At 46.7% G+C, this 13,514-nt stretch overlaps 1 protein-coding gene across 1 annotated transcript in view; it reads left to right on the top strand.

The window, feature by feature from the left end:
* LOC309621572 (uncharacterized protein) overlaps nucleotides 1-13,514 on the top strand; it is a gene marked incomplete at its 5' end in the record, with an annotated part of 164,993 nt that overhangs the window by 51,326 nt on the left and 100,153 nt on the right. Inside the window, one exon of the mRNA XM_082408991.1 lies at nucleotides 12,049-12,186. Coding sequence (XP_082265117.1) covers nucleotides 12,049-12,186 — 138 coding nt within the window. The remainder of the gene's footprint in view (nucleotides 1-12,048; nucleotides 12,187-13,514) is intronic.

Here is a 13,514-nt window from a genome sequence, read left to right as displayed (position 1 = left end):
CGGAAACACCTTCCGAAGAGACTATAGCAGTAGATGAGGGAAGGGAGTGCTACAGTGTGGCAGTACAGGGGGAACGATCGGCTACAGCAGTGAAAAGTGTGGTACCGATTGGTGTGCTCTCGGGGTTCTTGTACATGTAGCATAGATGACCTCTACGGTGGCCCTCCCACCTTCCCACCTGCATTAGGTGTTCTTTTTTTTTGTAATTTATGTTTATGTATTTATTTACTGTTTGAACTTATTTATTCTACGTATTTATGTTTTTGGCTGCACTGGGTCTCTCATTGCTGTGCACGGGCTTTCTCTAGTTGGCGGCTAGCGGGGGCTACTCTCGGTTGCGGTGTGCGGGCATCTCATCGCGGTGGCTTCTCTTGTTGCGGAGCATGGGCTGTAGGCACGTGGGCTTCGGTAGTTGAGGCTCACGGGCTCTAGAATGCAGGCTCCGTCGTCGTGGCACATGCGCTTAGTTGCTGCACGGCATGTGGGATCTTCGCAGACCAGGGCTCGAACCCGTGTCCCCTGCATTGGCAGGCGCCACCAGGGAAGCCCTAGGTGTTCTCATATAGAGTCTAAAAACAGAGAGCACTGAGAGAAGGTAGTGGTTATTAAAGGCTCAGGATCTAAATTCTACCTGTCTCTACACCCCTTCCCAGCTGTCGATTTGACCCCATTTTTGAATGCTGACCTCATTGTTCAACTTTTCTCTGCCGTCTGTATACTCACCTTGAAAACTTGTTTCTGTGATGCGTTGAGCAGACACAGGGTGGCAGACTGCAGAGGTGGAAGCTGGTGGTCGGATATTTGTGGGCTGAATCTCCTTCAGTCCCATTCCCATTTCTGGTTGCCCAGAGGCCCTACTTCCTGTGTGTGACGCCGAGCCGTAGGATTGCGGGCAGGAGCCAAGTTCTCCATACAGTAAAGACCCCAGTGTGCCTTGGTTACAGTAATATACCTGGCTTCCTTCCTGGCAGGGAAGTGACAGGCGGCTATGCCCCTGCTTTGTTCGTGGGCCTCCTGATCCAGCAGTTCCCTTGGCTCTGCCCCTGTCGTCAGCTGCCCCTAGGATAACTCTGAGCCCTAGCCACTTCTCTGGTAGATTTCCCTATTCCCCCACTACAGTCACACCTGAATAAGGCAACTCAGACCTTTCAGAGATGTGTCCTGAACCTCTTGTTTTCTGAAATACCTATCTGGTGGTTGTGAGACTTAAGGCCAGCGTCCCCGAGAGACTTTTTCTATTTCTCCTAGTAAACCTAGACTCATCTTCTGTCACCTTCAACTCTACTCCAATTGTGTTCTTTCAACCCAGACCTCTGACCCTGCTTTTTACTTCTGCCATTTCATCCTCGCTCCTGCTTCCTTTCCTAAATCCATACGTCTCTTTTGGCCTTCCTAGCCCTGGGCCAAGTTCCTTCCTCTTTGCTCAGTTTTTACCCCTTTCCTTCATTCTCCCATCCAACTTTCAGTCCTTCCTTTCTCACGCCCCAGTTAGCAGCATCTGAAAATTCGAAAGGTTTGTTACTCGTCTATTAATTGTATTCCATTTACTTATTCAGTTCTATACCTGTCTTACCTGTGTATGGAAGAACAGCTGGTAGCCAAGGTGGCACCAAGAATCCTAGCAGCTCTCACTTGACGTATCCGTAGTAGTCGGCAATTTCCATTTCGTTTTCCCTCTCGGTGAAAAATTGCAGCTTGCCCGAAGAGGTGTATCTGGCAGCATTCTCCCGTTGTTGTTGAGCCCGCCTCTTCATGGCCTCTCGCTCTGGCCTCTGCTCTTGTTCGATGGGCTTTGACATGACTGGCTCAGGCACGTTGGGTTCCCTCCATGGAACTCGTTGCTTGCTGAAGTCTTGGAGTAGAAAGTGGGTTTGGAGCTTGGGTGGGGACTGGCGCTTATTCACAGCAGGGGGAACAGGCTCCCGCTGGAGAGGAGCGCCAGATGAAGTTTTGGAGGGTGCAGGCCTAGGAGCAGCAGACTGAGGGACACGAGGCTGGGTATGGTTGGGCCAAGCCGGTTGGGTTGGGTTGGTCACAGTTGGCTGAGCTGGTTTGGCGGGGCCTGGCAAAGAGGCAGGAGCTGGCTGGGATGAATTGGCTGCAGCAGGTTGAGCTGAGTCAGTAGAACCAGGCTGGGCACGGTAAGCCCCAGCAGGCCGATGTGAGGCCAGAGACTGTGGCCTCCGAGGAGCGGGTCGAGCTTGAGGCTTGTCCCAGGCAGAAAAAGGCAGAGGTATCAACTTGACCTTCCCAGGAGGAGGCCGCTCATACTGGGCTGGAGACGGACACTCTGTTTCAGCACTGCTGTCTGGTTTCTGGGCTTGGACTTGCGTTTTCTCAGGACCCTTCCCCTCACGTGGGGTATGCCGCCATGGCTGGATAGCTGGGGGTGGCTGGGGGTCTTTGGGGTTGCTTGACTTTCCCAAGAGCCGACAGGAAGAGCGCCCAGTTTTCGTCTCATTCTTCTTCCCCAGCGCATGAAGAACCTTCACAGACTCCAGCATGCGCACGCCAAGGGAGGTTCGAGGCTTTTGAAAGCTCTGTTGGAGAAGCTCAGTTTGGTGTTCCTTTCGCTTCGTGTGGGGGATTGCTGGCTTCTCTTCTGCCTTGACTTTGTTCCCTGACTGCTTGTTCTCCTCAGCCTTGTTTCTCCCTCTGGTCCTTTTGGTCTTTTCCTGCCCGTGGCTCTTAGTTTTGCTGATCTTTCTGGATGCAGCTTTCTGAGGTTTGCCTTGAGAGTGCTTGGCCGTGTTCACAGGAGCCCTGTCACTGACTGCAGCGTGGCATATAACCACTTCTCCCCCTAACAGGCACTCTGGATTCTTTGGCTGGATTTTGGCCTTGGGAGCGCCACTGATAGGCTCAGAGGCTTTCTGTTTGTTCTTCCTGGGTTGATCAGAGGGAACCTTTATGACACTTGGCTTTTCCTGCACCTGATTCACCTTAATGGCTCTGGTGTCTTTAGCTTTGATCACGTTGGGACCTTGGGATTGATCAAGATCTTTCAAAGGATTAAAGAGCTGGGGAAGGTGAATATCCTCCGCCAGTGTAGTAATGTCTGCAAGACCACTGCTAGGTTCAATCCCATTTTCAAGTGTCCCTAGGTCCTGACGACTCCGGCTGTTCTCTCCCAGATCAGCATTTTCAGAACCAGGCTGCTCCTCTTGGCTGAGGGGATCGGTGCAGGCCAGCGGCTGGTGAATATCAGGGATTCCTAAAGGGAGTAGTGGAGGATCTTGGTTCTCTGTTGGGATCTGGTAGGCATCCAGAGGCTTTGAAAGCTTGGTTTTGATATCATCCACGTGCTTACTCTCTATTTGTCCCTGGCTTGGAGCTGGAGGCAGGGCCAGGAGACGCCTGGCACTCTGGACTGGAGCTGTCACTGAAATGTCCCCAAGTTCAGATGGTGGGTTACTCTCAAGTATGTGGCTGTTTCTGCTACTGCAGGACTTGGGGAGTTCTTGACTTTGTGTCACACAAAACGTCTGGCTTGGAGGTTGCAATCCCAGGGAATTTTTCATCACCAGGGGGGAGGTCTCCATCCCTACAAAGGGATCAAGGGAGAAGTCAGTCCCTGGTAAGTGAGATGCTCCCCCTAAACACCAACACAGCAGTCGTGTACCTTTCAAGGGGTTCAGGGGCAAGATGGGCAAGGCATTTCTACTAACTCTTCTTAAGGATCACGGACAGTGCCCTATGCTACGAGGTAAGCGGTGACTGTTGTAATTCTTACTGGTGAGCCTTTCCTGTCGCTGATTCTCGGCTCGCTTTGTATTTCATAGGACTGTTATAAGTCCAATACAAAATGAGTCTTATTTTTAAAAACCTGAAATGTTTTACAAAGCCTAGCATTCTCATATAGGGTCCTTTCCATTCTCCCCACTTTCCCGAGAGGCCAAGAACACGTCACACCATGAACTAGGAGAGGGGGTAGAGCCCTTGCTGATGAAATACATCAACAAAGACAGAGTCTTAGCCTGCTTGCTCTCTGGACAGGATCTCGGACCACAAGGTCTTCAATCCTGGTATAAATGAAGGAAGTGAGGACAGTTCAACTGGCACTCTCATAACAAGAGTTCTGAAACACCTTCCGAAGAGACTATAGCAGTAGATGAGGGAAGGGAGTGCTACAGTGTGGCAGTACAGGGGGAACGATCGGCTACAGCAGTGAAAAGTGTGGTACCGATTGGTGTGCTCTCGGGGTTCTTGTACATGTAGCATAGATGACCTCTACAGTGGCCCTCCCACCTTCCCACCTGCATTAGGTGTTCTTTTTTTTGTAATTTATGTTTATGTATTTATTTACTGTTTGAACTTATTTATTCTACGTATTTATTTTTTTGGCTGCACTGGGTCTCTCATTGCTGTGCACGGGCTTTCTCTAGTTGGCGGCTAGCGGGGGCTACTCTTGGTTGCGGTGTGCGGGCTTCTCATCGCGGTGGCTTCTCTTTGTTGCGGAGCATGGGCTGTAGGCACGTGGGCTTCGGTAGTTGAGGCTCACGGGCTCTAGAATGCAGGCTCCGTCGTTGTGGCACATGCGCTTAGTTGCTGCACGGCATGTGGGATCTTCGCAGACCAGGGCTCGAACCCGTGTCCCCCGCATTGCATTGGCAGGCGGATTCTTAACCACGGCGCCACCAGGGAAGCCCTAGGTGTTCTCATAGAGAGTCTAAAAACAGAGGGCACTGAGCGAAGGTAGTGGTTATTAAAGGCTCAGGATCTAAATTCTACCTGCCTCTACACCCCTTCCCAGCTGTCGATTTGACCCCATTTTTGAGTGCCGACCTCATTCTTCAACTTTCTCTGGCGTTTGTTATACTCACCTTGAAAACTTGTTTCTGTGATGCGTTGAGCAGACACAGGGTGGCAGACTGCAGAGGTGGAAGCTGGTGGTCGGATATTTGTGGGCTGAATCTCCTTCGGTCCCATTCCCATTTCTGGTTGCCCAGAGGCCCGACTTCCTGTGTATGACGCCGAGCCGTAGGATTGCGGGCAGGAGCCAAGTTCTCCATACAGTAAAGACCCCAGTGTGCCTTGGTGATAGTAATATACCTGGCTTCCTTCCTGGCAGGGAAGTGGCAGGCGGCTCTGCCCCTGATTTGGAATCTGAGATGGTGTTCCCTGAGCAAGGCTGGCAGAAAGCGATGGATGTAGAGGGACCATGTTCTTGGCGTCTGAAGTTTTATCATACTGGGCTGCCAGAAACATGGAGGAGGCAGCTGTGTGGCGGTCAGTGAGTGCCAGAGTAAAGTCTCCGAGTGAAGAAGAATTCTTTTCAGTGCTTGCTGTGATGTCCCACTCAAGAACACCTGGATAGGAAGCAGCTGAAGTGGAGATCTGGCTGTGGTCAGTAACTCCAGATAACATAGTCGTGCTAGAATGTTGGTAAAGGTAGGCACTACCCATGAGTGTCTGGAAAGGGGTACCGGTAGCCGATGCCGAACTGACGGCAGGGGCAGAGACTCTGGAGAAGTTGCAGACACTTCGTGTTAGGGAAGTTGCATTGCTCACCACAGGAGGAGAATGCTGCAGAGAATTTAGAGTTCCAAGTAGAGATGGATGTTGGAAATTTTCTGTAAGAACAAGAGGGTCATGAAAAACTCAGGGAGGTTGAGAAATTCTCACTACGTTTGAGGAACGGCATCATCTGAAGGTTCTTGCTATCAGGACACCTCTACTATCACTACTTCCTGAGAAACCCAAAATCAGACAGTTGATGATGGCTGTAAGGACTGAGCAGTTTTCCACTCTTCTCTATTAACTGCCTGTGCTCCCATCTTGGGCACAGACGGGCAGAAGAGCCAAGTGGTGTGGTTCAGAGATTGTTCTCTAGGCTGGAAGCAACCTTCTCCCTGCCCTGTCTTTCCCTTCAGCCTGCACTCGTATTGACTTCTATGCTATTTCCTAGACTGGAAGCATTTTAGAACTAGGAGGCCCTTAGAGAACTTCGATGTTCTCAGTCTCATTTCGTGAGTAAGGAAACTGAGGCTCAGAGAGGTCGGGTTGACTTGTTCAAGTTCTCTCATTATGTTAGTATCATTACCAGGTTTCAGAACCTAAGTATCCTGACTTCCTTGCCAGGACTCCACTCTGAGCATGATACTGCCAGAAAGCAGGAGAAATAGAACTTATAATATAGGCATTTTTTTTGTCCATTAGAAAACAGTACGGCTATTACCATTGTCGTCTTCGGTGTCTCCCTTTGCTTGTGCAGTTCCCACGCTATTACCTAGAGGTGACGTACAGCTCAGTCCAACTGGTGAATTGAAAGAGTCATTTTTGCCCTCTTCAAGCCCGGTTTCTCATCCTACCTCAAAATGATTACCCGAAAGTGGATTTCTTAAGTGCTTTTGGAAAGGGAAAAGTTATCTGATTACTTCAGATTCCTCACCTATAAAGTGGTTATAACACCACCACCAATAATAATAGCAGTAATAATTAATAGATGAATAAGCTGATCTATTGCGTATGATTTATATGGAGGAAGATACAATAAGTTCTAGAAAGACAAAGAAAAATCATGACAAGCATATTACGTTAACGAAAAAGAAATCCATAGATATTAATGAAAACTGGGGTATGTGGCAAGTATCGAAGCCTAATGAATTTACTAACAAATGGCATTCTGTACCATCCATGCAATATTATGAAAGTGAATTTTGCCCACTCTATTTTAGTGAATACTATTAACCAGAAGACACGATGGAGGTGATAGAGGTGAATGAATTCCTAGCCAATGCATACAGACAGAGAAGGTATGTCAGTAAAAAATGCATAACAAGCAACAGAATGCAATAAATGTGCATGTATAGGTAGCCACAACACATATAGACAAGTATTTCAATGAAAACCGGTACGAAGCAGACAGCAAAATAATAAGTGTAAAAGAGTTTCATTATTGTGCTCCTTCATATTTTTACCCAGCAAGTAAGAGGTATTAAGCCTAGGAGAAATATATATTTCAATGAATATAGCTTATATAATAAGCAGAAAGGAAGCTTAAAATGTATCAGGAAGGTTTTTGGATTTATCCTAGAACTTAGATTAGAATCATCTTCAGCATCCAAGAAGATGGCATCCCAAAACCTCAAAAAACCATCATGCCTAGAATCCAATTAAAAAAGATTTTCGAATGTAAGAAAATCCACAGGACTCCACAATATGGTTTTCGATAAACGTGGATGTTTGTTTGTTTTGTTTCTTTGGCCGCGCCGCGTGGCCCTGGCCGTGAAAGCACCGAGTCCTAAGCACTGGACCGCCAGGGAATTCCCTAAGTGGGGGGAATTAGAGATGTGGGGCTTGACTTTTTCTTCTTCTTCTTCTTCTTCGGTAGCTAAGATCTACAAGCGAACGATGGCTGTTGATCAATGTGCTCTCTGTGTTAGGAAGGAAATAACTGTAAAAATGAAAAGCAGCCTTGCCTTAGAACCTACATATCACACCAAGGAAAATAGTCCTTCTGATTCAATTTAGAAGATATCACTTAAAATGTTGAATTGGTGAAATGTCTACCTAGTTTAAAAATTAGAAAGAATAAAACACTGAAAAGCAGCCCCCTAGATAACCACTGTGGTTGCTTGTTTATAGGAGGCATCATTTCTAAAACGTATTTCTAAAATGTTTATATTCAAAACTGTCAAGTGGCCAACTGTATTCAGAGAGGCAATAAAAGAAAGAAAACGGAGTATGACTTTTCTGATAAGCTGCCTTTCCCGGTGATCCCCTGTTCTGGCCTTACTTTCCTTCTTAAGTCTGTTAATGTAAGGGTTTGCTACCATCAACTTGGTTTTGCCCTGCTCTGAGCAGGTTTCCCTCTGTGCTGTTTCTGCTTTAATTGAAAATCTTTGGTTCCCATCAGCATTCCATTGCAAACTCCGTTTTTCTTGAGAGCTCCTCTATGCTTTCCCTCTTCATTCTTACATTTTCTCCCATCTCTTGGTGCCTGTTGGCCTGTGCTAATGAAAACCATCCTAAACTTCCTTACGCTCGACTCTGTGCCTCCCTGTAGAGCCCAGTACTCTCCATCCTCTCTCCCTATTCTCTCTTTTCAACTAGTCGAAATCCTAGTGGAGGGAGACCATTAGAGATGAAACATCTTGGTATATATTGCTAGTTTTCTATGTCCCCTGGCTTTTCTATGTTTCTGTTGAAACACTCTTGAGAAGTGTCTGATTTCGTTTTCTACATGGGTACCCTTTAAGGCTCAATACTGGAAAAGAAGGGGATCAGAGTGATCAACCCAATGTGGTATCCTAACGTAACAGTTAAGGAAAGCAACAGGCTTTGTGAGACAGCCAGTGATTTGTCCAAAGTCACACAGATAGTAAACGTCAAAGTCAAAACTGAAATTAGGTCTCCAGACGTGTAGTTCAATACTTTCCCTCATTATTCCATGCTATTTTGAATCTCCTACTCAATTTAGGGGCAAAAGAAATCGAACGCAAAACTTTCCAAAGTTTCTTTTCTTACCTGACATGGTCAGAGAAGAGGAAGCATCCACTGCAGGTACAAGGGATGAGGAGACAACACTAGAGGATGTCTGAGTGGCTGCAGCTGAACGGCGCACGTGTCCAGTACAGAGGTCACTGGTTACTGGTCCAAACAGCTCCACGGAAACCCCAAGGCTCTACCAAGTGGTAGTAGGTTTGGGAGGAGAGTGATGTCACAAAGCAGGCAGTTGAAAGGTATGAGAGAGCCAATAGGGAGGTCCGATCCCCAACAGGAAGGCGGGCTTGGGTGAAGAGAGTGTAGGAGAGCTAAAACAACACCTGAGTTTCTGAGCTTTGGGGAGGAGGAAATCCTAGAAGACAGATTTACCTCCCCCAGGCTCTTCCATTAGGGAAATCATTGCCACATTTCTTACAGACGTTCATTAATACACTGAACTAAGAGTTACTTATATTCTACAGAGTATTCTATTTTATGTATCATATACTTAGAGCTATATAGATCTTATTTAATTAATAATCCTTAGGAAGGAAAGAGCCATCTAGTTTGAACTATTACAGTTGTTCTGAAATCAGATGTGTCTAATGAGTGAACTGATAGCAGCTTTTAAGGAGCCAAAGTAGGGATTAAGAAGCTCTCTTTGTAACTTGGTTCAAGAGTAGGGTGAAGTTTCTTGAGTGTACCTTGTGGAGAATGTTGTGGTCCAAGGCTCTTCTCTTTCAGTTTCTTCTCCTTGACTCCTACCTTCCTTGGGCTGGGCTAGGCTGGGGGCCAGGTTGGACTTGCGACTTAACATTTCTCTTCCGCTTTCTCTTTTTTTTTTTTCTTCCATTATGGGCATTGCTTCGAGGACAAGCCTTGATCTTGCATTGGACGTTACTTCCTGTCAACTTCCAGCAGCAGGAGTCTTCTTTTCAGTGCTTGATGCTTCACGAAATAGACTCTGCCCGTTGGCAGCAAATACCAGAGAGCTAGGAGACAGAGCTGGTTGCAGACCTTTCCTCTTCCAGCCTTTGGTTGCAATTGTTTGGCCCATAATTTGCTAGCTCTAGTTCCTTGGGCCACACAGGTATCCTGCCATCTCCAGCTCTTGTTATATGTGAGAGACATTCTGAACACTGTCCCTTTTTCTTTGCACAGAAGTATATACAGTGTGGCAGTTACTGTAATCTCCTCCGCCTTGCAAACAGCCACTCTAGAATCTTGGACCTCTAGGACTCTCTGTCTTGCATGCTTGGGGGCAAGGCCAAGCAAAATGAAGAGGAGAATAATTAGAGAAAGAGGAGGACGTTGGTGGAGAATTGGGAGCAGGTAAGGTGAAAGGGCACAGGAGAAAAGAGATGCATGTAGACTTTTTGGTTTCTGTGGGAAACAGGTTGACACACTTGGGCCTCATTTGGTATTAACAGAACAGAGAGTTAAAGATCTAAGTAGCTAGATAGTGTGCAGCAACTGCCATGAAGTCTGTACACTGAAGAGAAGAGTCTCACATCTAGTTTTCATTTTGTTTTATGTCATAGTACCTTATTTATAGCATTCACTGGTGTGTTTGTAGAATACAGATGTTTTCAAATGCTCTGGTTTTGTCTACATGGTTATCTCCTTGTCCTGTTTGTAAGGAATCCAACATTGTAAGACATATTGCATGTTTTTCTCTTGACGATTGTTGACCTTGAAGCGTCATGAACTAACTTGAGCTGTTGGATTCTGTGGAGAAACGTTCAAAAGGGTCTGTGAAAAAGGCACTGTGGTGAGTCGCATTATGCACCCGAGCGTAAGGAGCAAGATATCTGCCACCAGCCCAGCTTGGCCTGGATTGCCTCTGTTTTAGTTCCCCTGGTTAGTGCTTTTCTCCCTAACCACTCTTGTGACTGTGATAATGTGAGTAAGGGCGGAGTTGCTAATGATCTATGTGTGAGGTAAGCTGGTTTGAGGGAGGAAATCTATGGACCTAGTCATTTTCCTTGGTGGTAAGCTTTCAGGGGTGCAGAGATGGATCTTCCTGGGGCCTTTTCTGGTCCCAGGAAGATATCGCATAGATGGGACCTCCCAAGACACACATTGAATCTTTAGGCCTGTTTTTCCTATTATGAGGTACGAACGAGTTTCTTCACTGATGGGGATGATGCTTATCTGAGAAGAAATTGTGAAAGGTGGTGTAGTGTAGAGGTGTGGCTTAAGCTTTTAAGTTTTCCTCCAGGTTTTTCCCCTAAGCTTCCTACTTCGGACGGCCTACTTACATGATACTAGTAGGTGATGTCCGGCTAACAGCTTCCTAAATATACCTGCAAGCCAGATCAGTGTCTCTTTTCTCTGTATTCCCATGGAAATCAAGAGTCCCGCCGAATTTTCCATCGAAACAGTTGATTTGTGTTGTCTCTAGGAATTCTAAAGGGCGTACCGTTGCTTCCTAACCGGTGTCATTTGGGAGATCCGCCTCTGTACGTTCAAATGATTAATTTTGAGACTTTGCTCATGTGTGCAGTAAACCCTTGAATTCCCTAAGACCTTCCTTTCCTCCATCTCCTACCCCATTAAGCCCGCTTCAGTTCATCTCCTGAATTTCTTTGGAATCTGTCAGCCAGCTCTTCCTCAACTTCCTAATACTGAACTTGCCTGTCTGTTGCGATTAGGTCCTAACTGGTGTCCATATATCTTGTTTCCTTCCAATCCACTCTTCACACAAGAAACCTTCAAAGCAAGTTGGAACGTTGCTCATAAACATCGCTCACAAGCATTGTTTTGAGAATAGAAAACACACTGTTGGCCTTTAAGACTCTGCGTGGTCTAGAATCCTCTCTGCTTCTCTAGCCCCATCTTGTGCCACTTTTGCCCTCACTTTCTATGCTTCAGATACACTGAATTAACCTTAGTTCTCACTCATCTGACAGAAGTCAGTTCAGATACTATTTTTCACTGTGATTCCTAGCATTAAGGAATTTGATTATCAGGTTTTGTATGAGGACTATTTCATCAGGGGTACAGAAGTTCTGGCCATCTCTGGTTTTGGATATCCCTTATTTGTTGAGACCTTTGCGTTGTTTGGTTGCCTTTTGTCTGTTTTCCAGATGGGAAAACAGGAACAAGGGAAGTATAGGTTATTACTAGGTGGGGTTGAACAAGTGGAGCAGCAAACTGCAAAGCAGAAAGAAGAGGGACGTACTATAGAGGGATATGACTTCCATTCTCAAGGCGCCTGCATCCTGTGCAGGGAGACAGCCTAACATAAAATGTGCCTAACAACAAATATATTGACTTCTTACTAAAAATCTCCAGTTCATAGAACCGAGGGGTTTGTACCTTCTCCTTTAAAAGTGATAGTCCTGGGACTTCCCCGGTGGTCCCGTGGTGAAGACTCTGCGCTTCCAATGCAGCAGGCGTGGGTTCAATCCCTGGTTGGGGAGCTAAGATCCCACATGCTGCGCAGCCAAAGAAATTTTTTTCGAACGTTATACTCCTGTATTGTTGGCTTTAGTGGTTTAGATTTTGTTGTACTGTTAAGAAGATTTCAGTTTATTTACCGGGAACAAACAACACATAATGTAAAAATAGTTTCCCAGAAACGATTTCCATCATTCTCTTCCTCCCTTTCTCCCGCAGACTGGTGTTTCACCTTGACAAGTTCTCTGTCATTCCATAGGAAAGCTGTCTGGCTTGGAGGTTGCAATCCCAGGGAATTTTTCATCAGCGGGGAAGTCTCCATCACTACAGAGGAATCAAGGGAGAAGTCAGTCCCTGGTAAGTGAGATGCTCCCCCTAAACACCAACACAGCAGTCGTGTACCTTTCAAGGGGTTCAGGGGCAAGATGGGCAAGGCATTTCTACTAACTCTTCTTAAGGATCACGGACAGTGCCCTATGCTACGAGGTAAGCGGTGACTGCTGTAGTTCTTACTGGTGATCCTTTCCTGTCACTGATTCTCGGCTTTCTTTGTATTTCATAGGACTGTTGTCAGTCCAATACAAAATGAGTCTTATTTTTAAAAACCTGAAATGTTTTACAGAGCCTAGCATTCTCATATAGGGTCCTTTCCATTCTCCCCACTTTCCCGAGAGGCCAAGAACACTTCACACCATGAACTAGGAGAGGGGGTAGAGCCCTTTCTGATGAAATACATCAACAAAGACAGAGCCTTAGCCTGCTTGCTCTCTGGACAGGATCTCGGACCACAAGGTCTTCAATCCTGGTATAAATGAAGGAAGTGAGGACAGTTCAACTGGCACTCTCATAACAAGAGTTCGGAAACACCTTCCGAAGAGACTATAGCAGTAGATGAGGGAAGGGAGTGCTACAGTGTGGCAGTACAGGGGGAACGATCGGCTACAGCAGTGAAAAGTGTGGTACCGATTGGTGTGCTCTCGGGGTTCTTGTACATGTAGCATAGATGACCTCTACGGTGGCCCTCCCACCTTCCCACCTGCATTAGGTGTTCTTTTTTTTTGTAATTTATGTTTATGTATTTATTTACTGTTTGAACTTATTTATTCTACGTATTTATGTTTTTGGCTGCACTGGGTCTCTCATTGCTGTGCACGGGCTTTCTCTAGTTGGCGGCTAGCGGGGGCTACTCTCGGTTGCGGTGTGCGGGCATCTCATCGCGGTGGCTTCTCTTGTTGCGGAGCATGGGCTGTAGGCACGTGGGCTTCGGTAGTTGAGGCTCACGGGCTCTAGAATGCAGGCTCCGTCGTCGTGGCACATGCGCTTAGTTGCTGCACGGCATGTGGGATCTTCGCAGACCAGGGCTCGAACCCGTGTCCCCTGCATTGGCAGGCGCCACCAGGGAAGCCCTAGGTGTTCTCATATAGAGTCTAAAAACAGAGAGCACTGAGAGAAGGTAGTGGTTATTAAAGGCTCAGGATCTAAATTCTACCTGTCTCTACACCCCTTCCCAGCTGTCGATTTGACCCCATTTTTGAATGCTGACCTCATTGTTCAACTTTTCTCTGCCGTCTGTATACTCACCTTGAAAACTTGTTTCTGTGATGCGTTGAGCAGACACAGGGTGGCAGACTGCAGAGGTGGAAGCTGGTGGTCGGATATTTGTGGGCTGAATCTCCTTCAGTCCC

Source organism: Balaenoptera borealis, assembly GCF_965194805.1.
Source record: "Balaenoptera borealis genome assembly, contig: HAP1_SCAFFOLD_1297, whole genome shotgun sequence".
NCBI lineage: Eukaryota > Metazoa > Chordata > Mammalia > Artiodactyla > Balaenopteridae > Balaenoptera > Balaenoptera borealis.
This window is presented reverse-complemented; position numbering and strand designations above follow the sequence as displayed.